Raw genomic sequence first — 22,284 nt, 5'->3', positions numbered from 1 at the left:
CAAATCCATCAGGTGTGGCCGACTCCACGTGAACTCGGATAAACACCGTACCGTATAACTGGAAAACCGGTTCGGTTTTGCACCGTACCAAAGTAAACTGAAAAAAAAAAAAAAAACCAAATCGATCAGTTATTTTCCGGTTCGATACTATATCTCCATTCCCTCCACCGCCCCATTTCTTTTCCTTCTACCAGCCACCTGTTACGTGTCAACTGCACAAGCATCGACTGAGGAAGAAGCAGCTTTAGCAACTAGCAAGTGATGCTAGCATCTCTCAAAAAAGTGGGACACGTAAAAAGAAATAGGCTAAACCGACAATAAACGGTGGGATAGCATTCATCACACCAACCGCATCGATCACCGTTGATTGACGTTCCATGTTTCTTGCCTTATTTGCCCAACAAAATATCCAAAATATCTAAAAATAGAAAAAGCAACAAACAGCGGATATTAATAAAAGATTTATCCAAGGTCTTCCATAAATGGGAAATTCATTTAGGGACCTTTCCTTTCTTGAACAGCCTGCAGCTCCAACTCTCTCTCTCTCTCCTCAGTCTTCTCCTCTTTCCAAAATTGCTCCGAAAATTTCCAGTTCAGACCTAAAACCCCTCAACGAAGGTAAACAAGAGAACCAGAGGTGAACCCAGTACTTAGTTTATCTATGTTTTTCCTTCTTTTTTTTTTTTTTTTTTTCCTTCTATTAATGGTGAATACTAAAAACTCTAGGCTTGTCTGGCAGTTGATTGTGGTTGGTGGGTTGATCTGTGTTTTATTTTACTTATTTAGAGCTGAGATATGTTAGGGTCTGAGGTCAATAATCTTAAAATTATCAGAAACCCAGAAAATATACTGTAGTTTGTGAAACATTTATATGTATATGTGGAAATTTAAAGTGATTGATTTATTTTATTTTATTTGAATTATTGTTTCTGAAGGGGGTAGGAAGAAAGAGAAGATGAAGATCAAGATCAGAAAGATCGACTACTTGCCGGCAAGGCAGGTGACCTTCTCAAAGAGGAGAAGGGGGATTTTCAAGAAAGCTGGAGAGCTGTCGATTCTGTGTGAATCTGAAGTTGCTGTTATCATATTTTCTCAAACTGGCAAGCTCTTTGATTTCTCAAGCTCCAGGTACCAATAAAACACCCCACCGCCTTATCAGTTCTTTCGAATTTTCCTAACTTGAACAAATATATAACCAAGTACATAACTTGACTTGTCTCTCTTTCTCTCTGTGTGTGTGAGAGAGAGAGAGAGAGAGAGAGATTCAGTCATCTGGGTCAAAAAATTATATATATTTATTATTATATATACATATATATGTGTGCGCGCGCGTGTGTAGATAAGCCGTGCAAGTAATGATGCACGGAAAGATTACGCTAGATGAGGTACAGAAGAAAGGCTAGAGAAACCAAAAGATTTCACAGAGAGAGAGGGAGAGGAAAAAGCAATGCTATCTAGAATATTCTAGTTCAGGAAACTGAGGTGTACTTTTGATTTTGACAACTTCTAATTTGGTGTCCAAGTTTGAGAAACAATTTATTAGTTTTACGTGCTTTCAATATGTTAATTACTTGGTGATGCTGACTGCTCTGCTTTTCATGCTAATAACAATTAATCGGGTCTGCCGTGCAGAACTCTGTAAACTTAAGAGTAACTTGTCTAGTGAATTATGTAATCTTATTAAAATTTTACAGTTTCATAGTTTATCTAGTGAACTCTGTATATATAAGAGTCACCTCTCACAAATTGGTTGTAGATAATAATATCTAAAATATTATTGGGCTTTATTAAAAGAAGGATATAGTCTTTTAATTGGATACACGGTGTATCTATGCCAACTTCAACACCTGATGTTGGGTTATGTTCCAATAGTTGTCCATTCTCCCCACCTAAATTAAAATACCTGTAAATGAATACGGTGAATTTGCGAAAGACTTAAACCACGAACATCAATTATATATGCTTTGGATTTTTCTTACTAGGAGTAAAGTGATATGGTGAAAACTTTGGGAATTCATCATATAGAAGCCTTGAAGATCCTTTCAGAAGGAATCTGTATGCATGCGTCAAGTAGGGCATGAATGGTGCAGCTATGGCCATAACCTGTTTTTTCATATGCATGCATGAAATAATGGACGAACTTGACTATACTTGCAAAGATTAATATGTAGAAATGTAATTGTGGAATAAGAATATAGATGAAGTTGTGCTTCGTTTTAATTAAAAAAGTAAAAGTCTCTACAAAGTGGCTCCTTTAACCTAGACTGTGTTAAATAGGATTTTAGTATATCAATATGTGAGCGTGCATAGAAAAGAGGCTCTTGTTGTAGGGAATCAGTGAGCGTGCACAGAAAAGATGCTCTTATTGTAGGGTGGTGTCTATTAACTTGTCTATTGCATCAGAAGAAAATTCTTCTGAAGCTAGCTTCTAAGCAGTTGATACATCTATTTGCTAGAGTGTGAATAAGCTTTTTGTCATCTAGATCTTCCTATTTTTACTACTTGGCATTCTTTACCTATAACTTTCCGATTGAATACATCAATAAGGAGTCGTCACGTATTAGGGCCAACATACTCCCACGTATAAAAGGGCTTTTTTACGCCACCAAAGGGTCCACCATCGGCAATTCGAGCTGACCTCATTGCCTTAGTTAACTGTGATGAACGATTGGAAAAGGGGACATCATCGAAATCAATCAACTTGACTAGGCTGTGGTCATCACCACCTATGAACCAAGATGAGTTGGCCTCATTCCCTTTTGTTGATAGCCATGCCATATGGAGTGATAAGCTGATCATCCACGTTAACTTGACTAAGATGGGTCACCGTTGGTAAACCTGAGTTGAGTTACTGTTGTTCTCATTGTTGATTAGTTGTGAAATGGGACATCAAAGCTTTTGCTCCTCCCAACCCCTTTGATCTACAACCTTATGAGCTCTTGTCTTAGTTTTCTAAGTTTTTGTCTCAGTTGTTTTGAGCTGGTGTCTTAGATTTGGGTGCTATGCCCATTTTGTGGTTTGTTCTTGTTTCTGTTCTTCCTCCACTTCTTTCTTTCATCCTTGCAACACCCACTCCATCTTCTTCTCTAACCCCACCCCCTAACACCATATATTTTGTCTCTTTCTCTTCTTTCACCCCTTATCTGTAGATTTTTCAATTTATGCTTCCTCTTTGCCTCAGATTGTTGTTGTTGTTCATCCGCACCCTTACCACATTTGTGGACTTCATGCCTATGGTGGTCTGTTGTGTGGATTAAAGGTCAATTTTAACTTTTTCTACGATTGAATGAGAAATGACACAGGTTGGCTAGAGTACGAAGCTCCGACCCCATCCTCTAAGATCTCGTCGAGGCTTGTTTGTTGCATGTTCCTTGTTTAACTTTTAGGGGTATTAGGGTGCCCATTAGCCTCTATTTTAAGGAATTGTATTCAACAATGAGATCTTGAAGTTCTCTATGCGCTTGAAGTTCTCTAGTCTTCTTTGTGAAGAAGTGTTTGAGATCAATAAGGTAAGTGACTATGACATATCATTGTGACTAGGCAACTTTGTTGTTAGTAGACAATTTTTTCATTTCTTCGTATTGTTACTTGATATGAATGATCTTATATATCACAATTATTTCCTATCTCCTTATGATTGCTTGAAACTAATTAATATGAAGTTCCAAGTCATTGAGTAGATCTATGGAAGAGATTTAGTAAAAGATTGTATGTAGTATGATTAAAATAATTAGTAAAACTTATCAAATATAACCTATAAGGATTGCAAAGTTATACTGGGAGGGAGCTTGGCCAATCAACATCGCTTGTTGGTGATGAATGTACATATCCAAAGAGAGAAAAAAGAACAAGACCTTGAAGTGCCCAAGGACTAGATGGTAGAATCTAAAAGGAGAAAAACAAGCCATTTTCAAAGAGAAAGTAATCACCCAATACGTTTGGAATATAGAGGGATAAGCTAGCCAAATGTGGGATTCCATGACTAGTAGTATCCGAAAAGTAGCAAAAAGGGTATTAGGAGAGTCCAAGGGCTTTTCTCCACACCAAAAGGAATCTTGGTGGTGGAAGGAGGAGGTACATGGAAAGGTTAAGGCTAAGAAGGAATGTTGTAAAACCTTATACAAGGATAGGACTGAAGAAAACGGTGAAAGGTATAGAATAACGAAGAAGGAGGTGAACAAAGCTGTGAGAGACGCTAAGCTAGCCGCTTTTGACGATATGTATAAGCAACAAGATACCAAAGAAGGAGAGTTGGATATCTGTAAACTAGCTAGAGTAAAGGAAAAGAAGACAAGGGACCTAAACCAAGTGAGGTGCATCAAGGATAAGAATAGAAAGGTTCTTGCTATAGAAAACGCGATCAAAGATAGATGGAGAGGGTGTTTTCATAATCTTTTCAATGAAGGACATGAAAATAGTACCTCTTTGGGGGAGTTGAGTAAATTAGAAGAATGTAGAAACTAGACATTTTACTGCCGAATTAGGGAGGAAGAAGTGGTTGTAGCTTTGAAAAAAGATGAAGCATAGAAAAGCAGTGGGCCCAGATGATATATTGATCGAAGTATGGAAAGTTTTGGGAAAGACAGGTATAACATGGCTCACAGACCTTTTCAATAGGATTTTGAAAACGAAGAAGATGCCAAATGAGTGGCGAAATAGCACTTTGGTGCCTATCTACAAGAATAAGGGTCACGTACAAAGTTGCTTGAACTATAGGGGTATTAAGTTAATGAGTCATACAATGAAGTTATGGGAAAGAGTAATTGAGCATAGACTGAGGTAAGAGACACGAGTCTCAAACAACCAATTTAGGTTCATGCCAGGGGCGCTCAACCATGGAGCAATCTATTTCTTACGAAGATTGATGGAAAGATATAAGGATATGTAAAAAGATTTGCACATAGTCTTTATAGATTTGGAAAAAACCGTATGATAGGGTCTTAAGAGACATTCTTTGGAGGATTTTAGAGAAGAAGGGAGTACGAGTAGCATACATCCAAGTTATAAAGGATATGTATGATGGAGGAAGGACTGTCGTAAGAACTCATGAAGGACAAACCGAAAGTTTCCTCATAACTGTAGGGTTACATCAAGGCTCATCTTTAAGTCCTTAATTTTTTTGCATTGGTAATGGATGAGTTAACTGGACATATTCAAGATGATATTCCTTGATGTATGCTTTTCACAGACAATATAGTGTTGATAGATGATACTCAGGAATGAGTAAATGCGAAGCTTAACCTTTGGAGAGAAGTGTTGGAATCTAAAGGTCTTCGTCTAAGTCGGCCAAAGACATAGTATATGGAGTGCAAGTTCAGTGCAAACGGAGGCTTAAATGAGTTAGGGGTGAAGATTGGAGATTAGGAAGTACCAAAGAGCGACCACTTTTGCTACCTAGGATCTATCTTGCAAAAGAACGGAGAATTGAATGGAGACCTCAAACATAGAATACAAGTTCGATGGATGAAGTGGAAGAGTGCATCCGGCGTGTTGTGTGACCGTCGTATGCCACTGAAGCTCAAGGAAATTTTTTATAGGACGGCAATAAGACCGGCAATGCTTTATGGCATGGAATGTTGGGCGGTGAAGCATCAACACGTACATAAAATAGGTGTAGCGGAGATGAGAATGCTTCGTTGGATGTATGGGCGCACGAGAAATGATAATATTAGGAATGAGGATATCCGAGGTAAAGGAGTAGCCGAAATTGAAGGAAAGATGAGAGAAAATCGGTTTTGGTGGTTTGGACATGTGAAACGAAGGCTTATTGACGCTCCTGTTAGAAGATGCAATTACGGGACAGAGGTTCAGGGTCGAAGGGGTAGAAGAAGACCTAGAAGGACTTTGAAAGAGACTCTAAGAAAATACTTAGAGTACTTGGATCTAACGGAAGACGCGACACATAACCGAGAGTAATGACGTTCTAGGATTCACATAGCCGACCCCACTTAGTGGGGAAAAGGTTTTGTTGTTATTGTTGTAACAAATATATTCATAAGAATTTAGAGTGTCAAACAAGAATGTTACCTAGTGAAATGAAACTTCTTGCCTTATTTGGTGTAAGAACTGCAACCAAAAAACAACTGTGGATAAAGTAAGCAATTGTTTGAAACTTATCTCACATTGATCATGCATGGGGTATTGTTTAAGTGGTTTTTTATGCTTGACTACTTTCCTTGTTCATACTAAAACATAAAGATGAAGTTTTAAAGAAGAAAAAGTTTCTAAAGCTTTTAGTTTGATAAATAAGAACATTTATATGGCTAATACTTGTGACCTATAGCCTAAAATCCTCCCTAAATGTTGTTGGTTACTTATCAACTCTCCACCATTTTTGTATCCACTCTTGTAACTCTTGTTATGTTAGAGCAAAATAAAAAAGTTATGAAACTACTATATACTCCAAATAAGAAGCACCCTTGATAAAAAACAATAATAAGCATAAATTTACTTCACCTAAAAAAAAAAAAAAGAAATACTAAGCGATTGAGGCTTGCATTCTTTTTCATTTAAATACAAAATATTACAATATTAAAGGTTTATAAGTGTAGGTTTTAAACATTGTTCAAGGTTCCTAAGTTTTGATGTCAAATGTGTATCTTCGTTAATCTTTTCATAACCATTTGCGAGCATAAAAATATTTTGACAACTTTGGCTATTTTTCTAAATCTTTAAATTTAGTTATTTTTTTTAATATTAATTATTCTGTATATGTATAGGATATGTGAATGTTATATGTATTATTAAAAATGTGTAGATAATGAGTACTAAATATTAAAAGTATGCACGGTAAGTGTATTGTATCTCAAAATTTTAAAAAATTCATGTAATTTAAGACATACAGAAATTTTTTTTTTTTTTTTAAAAGGGAATTTTTATTAACACTCTAAAAATATTTCTATATTCCTCATAAGTTTATTTTTCTTTCTAATTATAGAAAGTTTGGAGTGCCAAATGAGATTTTTGGAGTGCTAATAACAATTCCCATTAAAAAAAAAAGGTGTACATTTCATTGACAAATTCAAGATAGGTAAACTTCACCTCAAAAAAAAAAAAAAAAAAAAAAAAAAAAAAAAAAAAAGATGGGTAATTAAGGCCATCTCTAACCGAAGGTTGCCCAGAGGGTTCATTTTAGTCCTCTGGCTCTCCAAGAAATTAATATTTTAATGAATAATGCAAGGTCATATTTCTTACCATCTCCAACTAAGGACCAAAGGGCTATAGGACTTGTTTTAATCCTGTCACAAAAAACTATCTTCAACCGAGGGCCAAAAGGTCATAGGTTCATATTATTTAAATTTAGAAACTACAACTTCAATTAAATGCAAATTTACCATCTCTAATAGGAAGCTTATATTTAGGGCACCCATTATATTTGTCCCACATCTAGAGAGAATTGAGCAAGCAAAAGCTTGCATATGTGGCACCCATTATATTTGTCCCACATCGGCTGTGGGAAAGGTTTGAGCAATCAAACATGCTTATAAAAACATCCCCACATAGAACCAATCACATTTTTGGGCCTTAATTAAATATTATTTTTAAATTTTTGGCCCAAAAAAAAAAAAAGTAAAAAAAATAAATAAATAAATAAAAGATTTGCTCGCCGTTGAGATTTAAATTTTTTAGCCCGGTCCGGGGCCGTCTGGTTGGCCCTTTGGCCCTTTTTTGTCCAGTAGGGTCCACGAGCCCTTTGGCCTAACTCTCGGTTGGAGATGATTTTAAGGTTATTTTTGACTCTCTGGCCCTCTGGATCCTTTGGTTGAAGATGCCTAAGCAACCCACCAAAAAGTGCCTATAGCAAATATAATAATTAACGCATATTTGCAACGATGTCCAAGTTGATCTTAGGTACTTCTAGTCTTTTTAGGCCAACTTTTTGTTTAACTTGATAGTCCCCAATAGAGGCAGATTGTCTGCCCTCTTGTTTGGGTACCCTTCCCATCCCCTTCTATTTGTGTTGTCACGGTTAAGCCACGTCAATATTTTTTATTCCTATTGCTTTTTGTCTTATTCTTTCTATAAAAAAAATTAATATAAAATGTTGACGTGGCTTAACTGTGACCGCACAAAATAGGAGGGGATAGGAAGGGCATCCAAACAGGAGGGCAGATAATTTGCCTCTATCCCCAACGTTGGTTTTGCCTTTTCATGATTTCATATATAATATTTCGACGTGACATTTTGAAATGGGCATCCAGACCAAGCAAAAGGGCCTCCAAAAACTTTTGGTATAAGAGTTAGTTCACCCGTTTTAGGAAGGCAACGGTCGAGTAAGGGCAATGAAATTACTTTAATTATCCACCATAAATAGTAATTGACTTTGCGTAATTTTGTATTTTTTTTCTTTATGTTTTATTGGCCTTATCCTCTATACCTCATTATTTCTCAAATAAAGTCTAATTCCAATAATTTATTTCCGAGTTATTATACAAAATGGTCTCTGAGATTTGCATGATCAATAGAACTGGTCCTTGAGATTGAAAATCAATAGAAATGGTTCCTGAGATTGTCCACCATCCATGGTTTTAGTCATTCTGTTAAAAACGATTTTGGGCAATTTTCAAAGCTTTGTAACTCAATTATTTCTTAACCAAATTCGACCCATAATATATCAAAATGAAGATAGGAAAGTGTAGAATAAAATTATACCTATTTGGAAGCCCAATGGTTGCCGGAGATGGCCGGACAATAGTTTGAAAGGTGACTGGTCGCGGGAAAACTGGAAAACTCGCTGGAAACTAGGTAAACTTTAAACGTTCATAACTTATTCAATACTCAACGAAATCGAGTGATTCAAGAACAAAAATAATACTTCTCGACGAGATGAAGAGAATGGTACATTTTTCGAAGGCTAACTTGACGTGGTTTGGTCGGACAACGGCTCAAAAGTGGCTAACCATTATCGAGTTAGCCACTTTCGAGCAGTTTTCCAGGCAAACCACGTCAAGTTAGCAATAAAAAAAAAGATACCATTCTCTTTGTCTCGTCGAGAAGTATGATTTTTGTTTTTGAATCACTGGATTTCGTTGAGTATTGAAGAAGTTATGAACGTTTAAAGTCTACCCAGTTTCAGGCGAGTTTTCCAGTTTTCCCGCGGACCAGTCACCTTTCAGGCTATTTTCCAGCCATCTCCGGCAATCATTGGGCTTCCAAATAGATATAATCGTATTCTACACTTTCTTATTTTCATTTTGATATATTGTGAGTCAAATTTGGTTAATAATTGATTAAGTTACAAAGCTTTGAAAATTGCCCAATGAGTTTTTAACGGAAAGACCAAAATCATGGATGGTGGACAATCTCAGGGACCATTTTTATTGTTCATGCAAATTTTAGGGACCATTTTGTATAATAACCCTTTATTTCAAATACAAGGAAAAAGCATAGCATTTTAACAAACATAATTAATTTTAATTAGTGTTTTAAAAATGTGCCTCAGGCAGCCTCAGGGGCAAGGCAGTAGCTATTTCGCCTCTCTTTTGTATGAGTTGGCAAAAAACATGCCCAAGCTTATTCAGGATGCGCTTCGGACAATTCTAAGCAGTTTAACGAAGAAAAGGCCTCGGTCTAATTGCCCTCCCCTTTGGGGACTCGTGGAATTGAATTTCTTGGGTTACAGCAATTCAACCCAAATGCCTAGGTGTCCCATGCCTTATTGGACTTGCTCTAAAGAGCAACTCCACTGTTGTTTATTAACTTGGGGATTGACAACCCAATCCTCTCTCCTTGCCTTCCCAAAACACTTCAGCCACTTAAGCAATTGAACCCAAGGCGAGCCTGATGGAGAAGTTAAGCAATAATCACCTAGCCCAGTGCCCTGCCTATGTGTCGTAAGGTTGACGTCAGCTATAATTTAAATTATTAAAAAATTATAAAAATGATTGAAAATTGTAAAAAAACTATTTAAAAATATAAAAAATTATATATAAATATATATATATATTTTTTTTTTATAAAATTACAATACACGTAACCATTTCTTTCATTTTACACTACATTTCAATATTTTCAAATACATTCAACTAATTTTTTATAATTATTTGAGATTAACAATAAAGTTATTTGTATTATTTTATAAAATAAAAATACTAATATTTTAATACGAATTGTTTGAGCTATTTAATTTAGGAATGAAGATGAACTTGTGCAATTGTGGTTCATTGCAGGTAGTTATTGTTAATTTAAGGGGATTGAGTTGTCTATTGCCCAGGGAGGTCTTCCTATACTGAAGGTGCGCTAATGTTTTGGGCCTTTTGGCTGGTTGGTTTGCAACAGACTAGAACCAAATATCTCCAAAGTGATAGTTGTTGAGGCTGGTTAATCTTGATACTCCTAATTTGGATTAATTGGTGAACAAAGTTGAGGATTCACTATAAAACCAATCGGCTATATAGGAAGTAGCCTAACTTACTTATAAGTCCATGCAAGGTTCCTCCTCCCATCAATGTAAGACTCATTCTCAACACACCCCTCACATGCGGTGAATTTTCAAGCCTAATATGTGGACAACACAATGGGGTGGTGTAGAGCGCGTGTGGCCGTTTGGCTTCACACGTGGAACAACCTGCTTTGATACCATGAAGAAAGTTGAGATTCCACCATTAAACCAATTGACTATATGAGAAGTAGCCCAACTTACTTATAAGCCTAAACAAGGTCCTTCCTCTCATTAATGTGAGACTCATTCTCAACAATTGGTTCTTCTGATTTTTTTTGTTTTCTGCGTGATAAATTAGTTCTGCATGTCACTGTGCATGATGTTTTGGCTATTTTATTTTACAAGTTATTTTTGCCGTATTTTATTTTAGAAGTTATTATGTTTGCATGCATGTTCAAAGTGGTTGATTTCAGTATCATTTTTTAAATTACTTTTTCTATTTGAAAAAAAAATAAAAAAACCAGAAAAAAACAGATTAAGTAACAATTTCGTACAAAGCCTAATATAGCATGCATGTACGAATTTATTGGGCTTATTGGAAACCAGAAAATATGGAAATTGTGTTGCATTTTTTTCTTCTTCTATTGTTATTTTATCTATGCTTAGTCACGTGTATTAATTTATCTTTTTGTCTATTTTCTTTTGTTGAATTGAGTTTTCTCTGTCTAAAAATTTATAAATAATAATGAAACATGCTAATTATATTTATCCTTTTATGTTGTGAAGCACCAAGGATGTGATTGCAAGGTACAATTCACATGTCGGTGGGGAAAAATCGGATCAACCCACGCTTCATCAGCTACTGGTAATTGAGTTCAAATTGGTTTTCTTTTTCCCATCCTAATTGCTCTTTAATTTCCATTTTTAATGGTATAACAAGTAATTGTGTCAAGTGAATGTAAATTATGTAACATATTTTATCTGCACTTGGAGCTTCGGAATGTATTTTTACGACATCTGAAAGATATCATTGGTTTAACATAATAAAAATGAATAGGCGTTAGACTTGTATAGATGCATGCAGCAGGGTTGAGTAATGACTTCCAAGTTCTAAGCTGTGTTATTAGTTGGTATTAATTCGAATCATTGAGGTTTTCTCACGGAAAAAAGTTTCATATATATATTGGCTGAAGAATCAATCGTCCCAAAATATGGTTGCCTGGTAATGACCTGGAGATTGCTACATATTGTAAATCCATGCTCTAGTATGTTTCAGTAATCCATCTTTCGCCCTTTTTTCTTTCTTTCCTCCACTTTGACATTCAGAAAATGTATGAAGGAAACATCTTTTGCCATAAGAAACCGGAAACATCCAATTTTTTTCCTTTCTCTTTTTTATTTTTGGGCCTGATGTTTATAAGCTTTTCATGTGACAGATTAAATTATGTAATGACGGTTCGGTGTAAATATGTTTCCCATTTCATTAGTTGGAGAAAGAAAACAATATCAGGCTGAGTAAGGAACTCGAGGATAAGAGTTGCAAGCTGAGGTAATTATAATTTATTGATATGCTTGTAAGATATATGGTGGTTAATTAAGCTGGTACGATCATTTGATGAGAGTGCTGAAATGGTTTGGCATGCAACAGGCAGATGAAGGGTGTGGACCTTGAAGACTTGGATCTGGATGAACTACAGAAGTTAGAAAAATTGGTGGAAGCAAGCCTTGGCCGTGTGATTCAAACTAAGGTATGTGCTAACTACAAATTTATTTTGTTACAAGTGAATACAGGTCATGGCTTCTAAAAACTAGGTATCCCTCAGATAGAGGGGCAAATTGTGAGGTTTAATGTGTATTATTATGCAATAATTCGGAGGATCTTTTTTTTAATTAGTCTTTGTTCAAATATGGTTGTTGCAATGAATTTAAGACAAATGTCTTAATTCTGTTTAAATAGGAAATTTGTTATTGGTACTCTATAAAAGTAACACTACAGTTCTTCCTCTAAATTTTATTTATTTATTTACTTTTTTTTCACAACGATGAGTGAGAACACCTGTTTTAAATAGATCAACACATTGTGCACGTAAATATCTGTTTTAATCAGTGTTTAATCAAAAGGTTAACAAATTTCCAATTTGGCTATTCTTTTGCACACTATTCTTAAAATCTCCGCTTAGGCGCTAGCGGTTGGCCACTGCCTGATTAATTCTTAGGCGTCCCCCCTAAGCCCCCTGCTTAGCCCGTCTAGGTCGCAACTCTTACTTAGATAGAAAATTAATAACTTTCATTTTGGATTTTTTTTTTGTTTAATAAATTGTGAGGGAGTTGTTGAATATTTGGATAAATACTCATTATATGCTTGTTCTTTATATTTTCAATATGTTACAATATTTTCATCTGTCTTTTTATTGTGCAATTTATAATTATGTGTTTTTGTAAGTATAAATAGGTACTTATTTATACGATACATAATAAATATACTTAAATCTACCTAAACCTCGCCTAACCATCCCCCAACATAGCCTGACTAGCTCGTTTTTTAGAACTTTACTTTTGCGTGCATATCTTTAACTTTAGACTTTGGTCAATTTGAATAAAGACTTGACCTTTTCTCTTTTTTGGTTGTAAGGACTCAACGTAATTATTTTTCGTACATATTTTGGAATATATGTCTATCCAGAAACATCGATCTAATTCCAAATTTTCCATTCATTTCAGGAAGAAAAGATTACGGGTGAGGTTATGGCACTTGAGAAAAAGGTTCGTAGTTAAATAGATGATTGTGGTCTGTGTCTATATATGGAATAATCACAAATATATACAATAGTCAAGAATTTCCAGAAAAGAAAATAATAAACATATATTAAATTTAATTATTATCAATGAATTTTTTATTTGTTGTCCTCTTCCATGTATTGAATATATATGCAGGGAGCTGAGCTGATAGAAACTAACAACCAGCTAAGCCAGAAGGTAAGCAACTACCACCAAGAAGTATATTTCTCCAATATATTTTTTTATTTAACGAAAAACGATATCTTAATTAGTAAATTAAATCTGGGCGATTGTTTTCTTTGTTGTTTTCGCATATGGCAGATGGTGATGTTACCCGGAGGAGATAGCGGACCGGAGGCCATCCTGGAGTTGGAAAACCTGAATAATATTGGAGAAGAAAGCGTGACATCTGAATCAGCCACAAATGTCACCACCTTCTCCAACGGTTCTCTTTCGCTTGAAGATGACTGCTCCGACACCTTGTCTCTCAAACTGGGGTGAGGCCCTTTTACTTGCTAATATATATGCTATTTGATTTTGGCTTCTGCTTTTGGCTTTTGCGTTTTGCGTATTTGTTGATACGATTGCGAAGAATAGAGTTAGTAAAATACTAGTGTAGACATTATATCGGTGAAATAAATACTCATAAACACATTAAGATTTCAACATGTCAAGGATTACATGACTTGCGCCATGTGTGGCACAAATAGTACACATGATAAATGACTCATCAAAACCAAATGAGTCATCAAAAGTGTCACGCATCGATCTTTGTCGGAGTGTGATTACAAAATTATCTTTATTAATTCTTTAATTAGTTTTAATTTAAATAAAAAAAATTAATTAATTAAAATTTTTTTTAAAAAGAAAAAAAATACCAAATTAAGGATGAAATGTGATTGATTTATATGATTTAAATCAAAGATTGTTTGATTAAATCAAAAGACTATTTGATGAAGTCAAATCACGAATCAAATCTGGATCAAGTCTCGGTCTTTCGTCAATTAATGAAGTTCAAAATCAACACCAAATCAAAGACTTGGAGAGCTTATAAATAAGGGGCTACAAGGCCAAAAAGAAAAAAAAAAAAAAAAAATCTCTCTCACACATACATCCTCGCACTTAGATTCTCAAATTCCCAAATACTCTACACATTTAGAAGATTTAGAAAGCTCTCTGCAGTCTTCGCCACACTTGTGAAGAATCATCAAACACTACCACATGTGCCAGTTCCTCCATCACTACAAGCCAAATTCTTATGACATTCTTAGTTTGAGATCAAGCCACTGCGACTCTCGGATCAACAACCCTACACTCACTTCTCTTGCACACGAGATGACTTCCCGAAGCGATGAATGGGGTTCTTCGGTGTTGAAGAATTCAGGTGTGCGTTCGTTGTCAATGATTTCAGATGCGGACTCAAGCACGAGATCGTACTATGGATTGCCAAGCAACGATGATCGCCATGAGACTTTGCTGACACCCTTGACATCGGCATGAGAGTCTTTATACTTTGGCTATGCAAGTTATGACTACCGTCATAGCCTTTAGTGAAGAAAAGCTTGCACAGATGAACGAGGCGATTACAAAGCTGACAAGGACCATCGAAGAGAAGGATATGCAGATTGCTACGCTCATGAACAAGTTGGAGTTGCAGCATGATAAAGCAGTTGACCTTGACCCAAAGAAGAATCAACATGACCAGGAAGCCAGCGAGAATGAGGCATTTCGTGATGACGAGGCTTCATCGATAGGCTCTATTTTCATCCAACAATTTCAGTACATGATGGCAAACACCATCGGAGCACAATACGGAGGTGCTTCTCGGGATACACTAATATATTCCAAACCATACACCAAGCGAATTGATAGCTTGTGAATGCCGATATGCTGCCAACCTCCTAAGTCTATGCAGTTTGACGAAAAGAAAAACCTGAAGTAATTCGTTGGTCATTTTGACGAAACTTGCAACAACGTTGGGACGGAAGGTGACTACCACATGAAACATGTGTTTGTTCCTTGAAGGGCAATGCATTTGATTGGTACAAAAACCTAGAGCTTGAACCATAAATAGTTGGGATCAGATGATTGAATTGTTTTTACATCACTCTTCATCAGCATGATGGAGCTTACAAATATGAAGCAATGGAATGAAGAGCCGGTTGTTGATTACATCATTCGATGGTGCTCACCAAGTCTCAATTGCAGGGACAAGCTTTTAGAGATACCTAAGATGTGTGTACAAGGTTACGCATTGGGGATCACGCTACATTGTCCAAGGCATCAAGCCCAAGATGTTCAAGAGCTTCAAGAGCTAGCTTCCCGTGCCTATGACATGGAGTTAAGCATCGCTAATCATGGAAGGAAAGACTCAATCGTTGACTATAGTAAAGCCAAATTCTTTGGGCAGAAAATAGACAAATCTCGAAAGATACCTACCAAAGAAGCAATGACGGTCAACATAATTTCTTTCAAAATCTCTACTTGAGACAAGAAAAAAAAAGTAAAGCAGAGTAAAACTTTTCGTGACCAACAGAGACATAACTGCACTTTGAAGGAGCTGAAGGAAAAGACATACTTGTTCCTAGCTATGGTCGGTCACCATGCTGGATGATCTGCTCGACAAAAAGGTGATTGAATTGCCTAAGCATAAACGACCGGAAGAAATGAATTGAGAGTGAATGACCCGAAGTACTCTAAGTACCATCACATCGTCAGTCATTTGGTGAACAAGTGCTTTATCCTTAAGGAATTAATCCTTGAAGCTCACCTAAGAAGAAGGGATTGAGCCAGACATTAAGGAAGCGGCAAAGGCAAACACTACAAGCATTGTGTTCGAGTTCTTTGATTATATGCTTTTCTACATATCGCTAAGCAAGCCCTAGCGGCAGTCGTCAAAGGTAAGTCTTAAAGTGGTTAACGCATGAAAAAAAGGCACCATGGACAAAGCAACTTATCTCAATGACATGGACCTCACCAAAGGTGAGGAAGGTGCATAAAATGCAACTACAAGCTATTCAACCAAAGAAAGAATGGTGATAGGGAAGTTCTCACCGAAACACTGAGAAAACCTGCACTAGAGTAGCACCAAGGACAAGAAAACTAGCTTGTATAGAAGAGCCAAAGGTTTAGATGCCACGAACTCTCGTAGTCTTGGATGAATATTTTTCCAAAAGTTCTTTCAACAAAGCTCAACCACAACCATTCGTTACATGACCGAGGGAGAAAAATATATTCAAATGGCATTCCACCAACAAGCAAGAGCAAATTTCTGCACAAATAGAAGACTTATCTCTGCACCTTAGTGTGGAAGAGGTGTTGTAGCTCCCTGAAGCAGAACGAAGGGAATTATTGGAAGTTTTGATGAATCTCGGCACTTATCTTTGAAGACATGCAAGGTTGGACGTCTAGAGCTTCGATCTCATGAGTGCGATATATGTTAAGCTATATGTGCTGCCATCAACTTCACCGATAAATATCTATTGTTGGGGGTTGAGACCACACAATTGTCCACTCTTCGTTTTAGGGTACGTAAGAGAACAAAACATAGGCCGCATGCTCATTAACAGAGGTTCATTTATAATCATCCTGCCAAAATCGACGATAACAAATCAGGGAATCACAATGGACGAACTATCTTGAAGTTGCTTTCCAATCTAAGGTTTAACCAAGGCGGGCAATAGGCATAATCAGGATTAAGATAGTAATAGGATAACTAAAGTTGAATACGTTGTTTCACATGATCAATCTTTCATCTACTCTTAGGGAAACCTTGGATTCATAAGAATGAAGTTGTACCGTCAACCCTGCATCAATGTCTAAAGTTCAATAGAAGTGGAGCGACGAAGATACATGCTTTTAGTAAGTCATTCATCGAAGCAGTCACATTTTCCCGATGCCAAGGTTTACATGGATGGGGAAATGGTATATGAGGCTATCCCCATGAAGATTCAATCAACAGGCAAAGCCATGCCTGGGTAGAAAAATAAGCAATGTCTGATCTCAAGAAAACTAGCAACAAGTAGCCAGAGCACACAATGTCTGAGAAGAGCTGATGATTCTCAATGGGATCAAATGCACCAATCCTTCGATAAATTCTAATGCCACGAAGAAGGAATGGGCAATCCTCATCTGAGAAAGAGATAAACAAGGAAGTTCGAGAAAGCTGCAAAAAGAAGACGTAAAGATCTTGAAAGCAGATGCAGTCCTACATGTACCTAAGCTAGACAACTCAAGTGTTTCAAGGCCATAGTTACAGAATTTTGTCTGACCAATGCAAAATGTTATGGATCACAAATTTCTTCCAATCAAGAACCGAGGAAGGATTCGACCCCAACGCTTATAAGCTCATCCAAGGGCTAAATATGACTTTGCCTCATCTTCGACACTTGGAAAGAATAGCACGAGTATCACTAGAGAAAGGAAACACGACCTCAACGAAACCCAGAAGAAGTTGAAAGAGCATCATTACGGAGTCAAGCCCACAAAAGCAAGTCTTGGCTTCACACTTGTCACACTTGTCAAAATCTCAATTAAATAAAAAGAAAAGAAAATAAAGAGTTGAAGTCCATTGCACAAACTTTGGTATTTGATCGCTTGATCGGTCCAAAGTCTCGAGCTTTTGTGTTGGACCCCACCAAGCTTATGTGCTTAACAGGTTGACTAGCCCTCATTGATATGAAAGTGTGGTTAGTTATCCTCCACGGAGGTCAGCCTTGGATAGACTTGAAGTCGTAAAATAACCTTATAGGAAAGAGCAGCCAGAGACGATGAAATTCGTAGTGCAATCCCTTCACGCATGAAACGTCATTTGACATTATATTTGAGTTCAGATGGTGAACTGAAGGTGAAATGATCAACAATCACATACTGGTCCATCTTCGAACCAACGAGTCGAAAGGGATGACGAAGAAGAAGTGGTATAGGATGTCTACCATGTCACGGTCGAAGACGTTGACAAGGAAGAAGTATCCGAAGAAGACATTAAAGAAGCTCCATCACAATTCAAGGACGAGGGGCAAAAAACTTTTGATGACTTGAAGGAACTCATCAAAACTGAACGAGTCACCAAAGGTGTCACGCGTCGACATTTGGTGGAGTGTAATTAAGGAATTATCTTTATTAATTCTTTAATTAATTTAAATTTAAATCAAACAAATTAACTGATTTATATTTAGATCAACTGAAAATGCCAAATTGAGGATGAATTGTGATTGATTTATTGATCAAATCAAAGATTATTTGTTGAAGTCAAATCACGAACCAAACCCAAATCAAGTCTCGATTCTTTTGCCAACTAATCAAGTCCACAATCAAGACTAGATCAAGACTTGGAGAGCCTATAAATACGAGGCTCCAGGATAGAAAAAGTGTCTCTCACACATGCATCCTCACACTTAGATGCTCAAATTCTCACAAACTCTACACACTTAAAAGATTCAGAAAGCTCCCTGCAGTCTTCGCCACACTTGTGAAGAACTATCAAGCAACACTACATGTGTCAGTTTGTCCATCGCCACAAGGCAACTCCTTATGACATTCTTGGATTCGAGATCAATTCTCTACGATCCTCGGATCAACAACCCTACACATATAATTTGCATTTGGGAGATCGAATTAGAGGATCAAAATTTTGTATCAAAGATTGTAACCTAAACTTACATTAATATAAATTATTACTTTGTATATTTTTTTTTTCATTTATTGCAAGAAGTTCGTGTTTACATCTAGGAAGAGATAAATATATATATTTTGCTGCCGTAGTGCGAAGGGTTTGTTAACTTATCATGGTTTGTTCTCTTAAGCTTGATTCATTTCACAGCATGATCAGGCCGAATTTTATACATCACCAATTTTAAGCTTTATTTCCTTTTCTTTTAAGAGAAAAAAAAAAAAGAAAAAAAAAAAGCCATTTAGGGAAGGTCTTAATAAATGTTGAATCGAGCATAGTCCATCTCCTTTGTGGCGGAAGCTTGTGTTCATATATACTAATGATATTGCGATGCCCTTTTTTTTTTTTTTTTTTTTTTTTTTTTTTTGAACTAGTGATATTATCTACACTAAAGGGATAGGAGAGTAGGTTAATCTTCATAAGGGGCGAGCCATGATAATATGATTCAAATTCTCCATTGGCGAGAATCGAACCTAAAATCTCTCACTTACAAGTGAAGATGAATACTTCTAGACCGTAATAGATTTGATATTGTAGATTTTTTGTTTTGTTTTAGCCCGTGATTACTTAATAAGTGAAAATTAATATTTGGGAGGATTGACTAGTTTGTACCAAAATAAATAAAAACCGACTAGTTGCAAACTGATAATTGAATTCCAATTTTTTCTATATATTATATTTTTACATGAATATGTTTTTTTACCGCGTCAGTCAAAGCCCTTACCAAATTAAGAATAGTTTCAAAGTCTGGTCCTCGGGAAAATCCTTTTTCTTAATATCCCTTACTGTCCTTTCATCCGGAGCTGCTGTAACTCGGGGTTCATCATGCTATACTCCCGTTGAAGGAAAAATGAGCACAGTTTTTTTGGTGTGTAAGTGCATAGATTAGCTCTAGTGCTCATCTGGGCTTTTGCTGTTATTTCCTTTTTTTCTGCACCTCATGTTTCTTTGGTCCGTTTGGCTCCTTACCTCGCCCAAAAGCAAAAAAATTTGGAGAAAACCCAGGGGAAATGGTAGGGGATAGCACAGATTATGTGGTATTACCATCGATACTAGAATTGTTTATTTTTCTGAAAGTATTATTATCTGAATCGTCCAACCTACTGCGTTAATGATGGTCTAAAAATTCATCATATTGTAAAAGATTATACAACTAATTCTTCATCACTTGCAAATATTTATTTTATCTTATGTAAATCATCTGCATGATGTCATGTCAACTAGTAGTCTAATAGGTTGTTAAAGAGTGACGATCACCGTTATTCAATCGAAAATATGCGATAAAATTCATTCCATATTCTCGAGTTCTCAAGCATATGGCATAAAATCACTTGCATGATTTCGTACGAGATCACAAATTCATGATGTTCGTAAGTATTATTGTACAGCTAGTATGCTTTTATTCTTCAACATCTTCAATGAAATTGCTAATCAGTTTCGTATTCTGTATTTTCAGGCTTCCGTAGTTTCCCTGGTTAAAAAGTGGAGACAGATGGAAAGTTGTACTTCCTTATAACTACTAAATAAAGTCGAGTTATTGTAAGATTTGACTGACTTGTGTGTTTTAACTCGAAAACAAATCGGAAGGCATTTCTGTGTGAGTGTGACTGTGTGTTTTATGTAAAACTATATTTGTGTATTCCATGCAGCCAGACATTGCTGTATATTAAGTTGTATTGTATCTAAATCTGTGTGTTAAATGCATGCCTACTAATTCAGACTAGTCCAGTTTTGGGTTGGGCATGACAAGCTAAATTATGAATCTTTCTAATTAGGCGTAAATAATCATTTGTCCCCTAAAACAAAACTCGAGCCTCATTTGTGCACCTGAATAGTTGATATTTAACCTCCGAAACTTACATTTGTGTTTCATTTTGCCTTGTTTTCTTCAACATCATTATGGCCGCACATGAAATAATGAGTACATGCCATCCATTTTGCGAATAGAATTATTTTAGGAATGTGATTTTATAAACAATTGAATTTTCTAGATTACACATCCATGCCTTTTAGTAATTTCATTAAACTTTTTTTTTTTTGTCATAATTTTGGTTCTATATGCACATTATATTGTAACAAATTTCCTTTGATCTAACCTTTTGATTACACTCTTCTCCGTTAGAGATAATTGTGTAAAAAAAAAAAAAAAAAAAAAGAAGTTGGTTGGATTCAATTTATTTTCCCAATAATGCTACAATTTAGTAATAATTATCTACGATTTAAGATATTTACTTTCCAAAATATTTTTAAATATTTTTAAATCCCCCAAAATCAAGTGTATTGAAATAAGTTTTTCTTTTAGTACGTTAAAAGAAAATAGGATTGAGAATAATATAAACATACTAATACACAATGTGTACAAAATAAAATGTACCAAAATAAAAATAATGTACCAATATTAACAATATGTATCAAATCAAACGTACTAAAATTACAAATAAACGTACCAATTAATGATTTTTGTAAATTCAAGCGTACCTGCAAATAATATATGTGTAATGTATTGTACCTAATGATAATTTGTCAACAACTATACTTAAAAAAACAGCAAAAAAAAAAAAAAAAAAAAAAAAAGAAATCACAAAAAAATTGAAAAATTTACACGGAACTTTTATGTTGATCACCAACTATTTGAAAAAGAAAAAAACATTTGGAAAAAGAAATAATATTAAATGTTTACATAACAAAAAAAAAAAAAAATCTATGATCGAAAAAACTTGTTTGGAAGAAGAGAAAATATAGTTTAATTACTAATATCTCCACTAAATAAGAAAAAATACATCATGCAGATAAAATGATAAATTTAAAAATTATTTTAATTTTAAAAAATATAGATGATTATTGGTCAAAACACTTTAATCAAATTTAAAAAAAACACAAATGTTTTATTTAAATGATATAGAAAAACTGTAGGGAATTCTAATTTTCCTTTTATATATAAACTTAAAGTAGAGTTGAATAAAAATTTGTATGTATATAAATAAGGACACAAAGCCAAAGAAAAAATACACAGCCCATTACCAGGTATATGCCTTTTTTTGGCTTGCAGACGTGCGTAAAATCTTTGTTGCTCTTCCATTAGACGTTTGATCAAGGTTGCAAATGATTGCAATTTCTTGATTCTCCAAAATAGCATGTTTACTCGTATTGTATGTATAGAGAGACCACAGTGAGTAAACATGGATGCTGTTTTCTTCACATTATTTGTTCTTTTTAAATTAAAATAAAAATAATTAAGTGTTGTAGTCATATTTAGAATATGAATGTGATTATGCAAATACTAGGGCATCTGGGAATGTATCTTATATTCGTATTAAAAGTAGATTACTTATTAAACTATAAATAAAGACACAATAGGATGAATCAAACACACCTCACAATTAAATGACTCTCTCTTCTCTCTAATTGTGGCCGGCCCCCTCTCTCTCTAAACCCTAGATTATTCAATCAAATA

At 35.4% G+C, this 22,284-nt stretch overlaps 1 protein-coding gene across 2 annotated transcripts; it reads left to right on the top strand.

Annotated features, from left to right (window-relative positions):
• Positions 1 to 467: 467 nt before the first annotated feature.
• LOC137708252 (MADS-box protein AGL24-like) lies at positions 468 to 20,553 on the top strand. 2 transcript variants are annotated; one of them, XM_068447293.1, is made up of 9 exons: positions 468 to 618; positions 936 to 1,128; positions 11,168 to 11,246; positions 11,869 to 11,930; positions 12,030 to 12,129; positions 13,103 to 13,144; positions 13,316 to 13,357; positions 13,481 to 13,656; positions 20,287 to 20,553. In XM_068447293.1, exons 1-9 carry the CDS (start codon positions 483 to 485, stop codon positions 20,294 to 20,296), a joined length of 840 nt encoding a protein of 279 aa, XP_068303394.1. In that variant the 5' UTR covers positions 468 to 482; the 3' UTR covers positions 20,297 to 20,553. The 2 variants fall into 2 exon arrangements, with proteins under 2 accessions (XP_068303394.1, XP_068303402.1); XM_068447301.1 differs by having other exon boundaries at positions 491 to 637.
• Positions 20,554 to 22,284: the final 1,731 nt, after the last annotated feature.

Source organism: Pyrus communis, chromosome 1 (genome assembly GCF_963583255.1).
Source record: "Pyrus communis chromosome 1, drPyrComm1.1, whole genome shotgun sequence".
In the NCBI taxonomy this organism is placed as follows: Eukaryota; Viridiplantae; Streptophyta; class Magnoliopsida; order Rosales; family Rosaceae; genus Pyrus; species Pyrus communis.
This window is presented reverse-complemented; position numbering and strand designations above follow the sequence as displayed.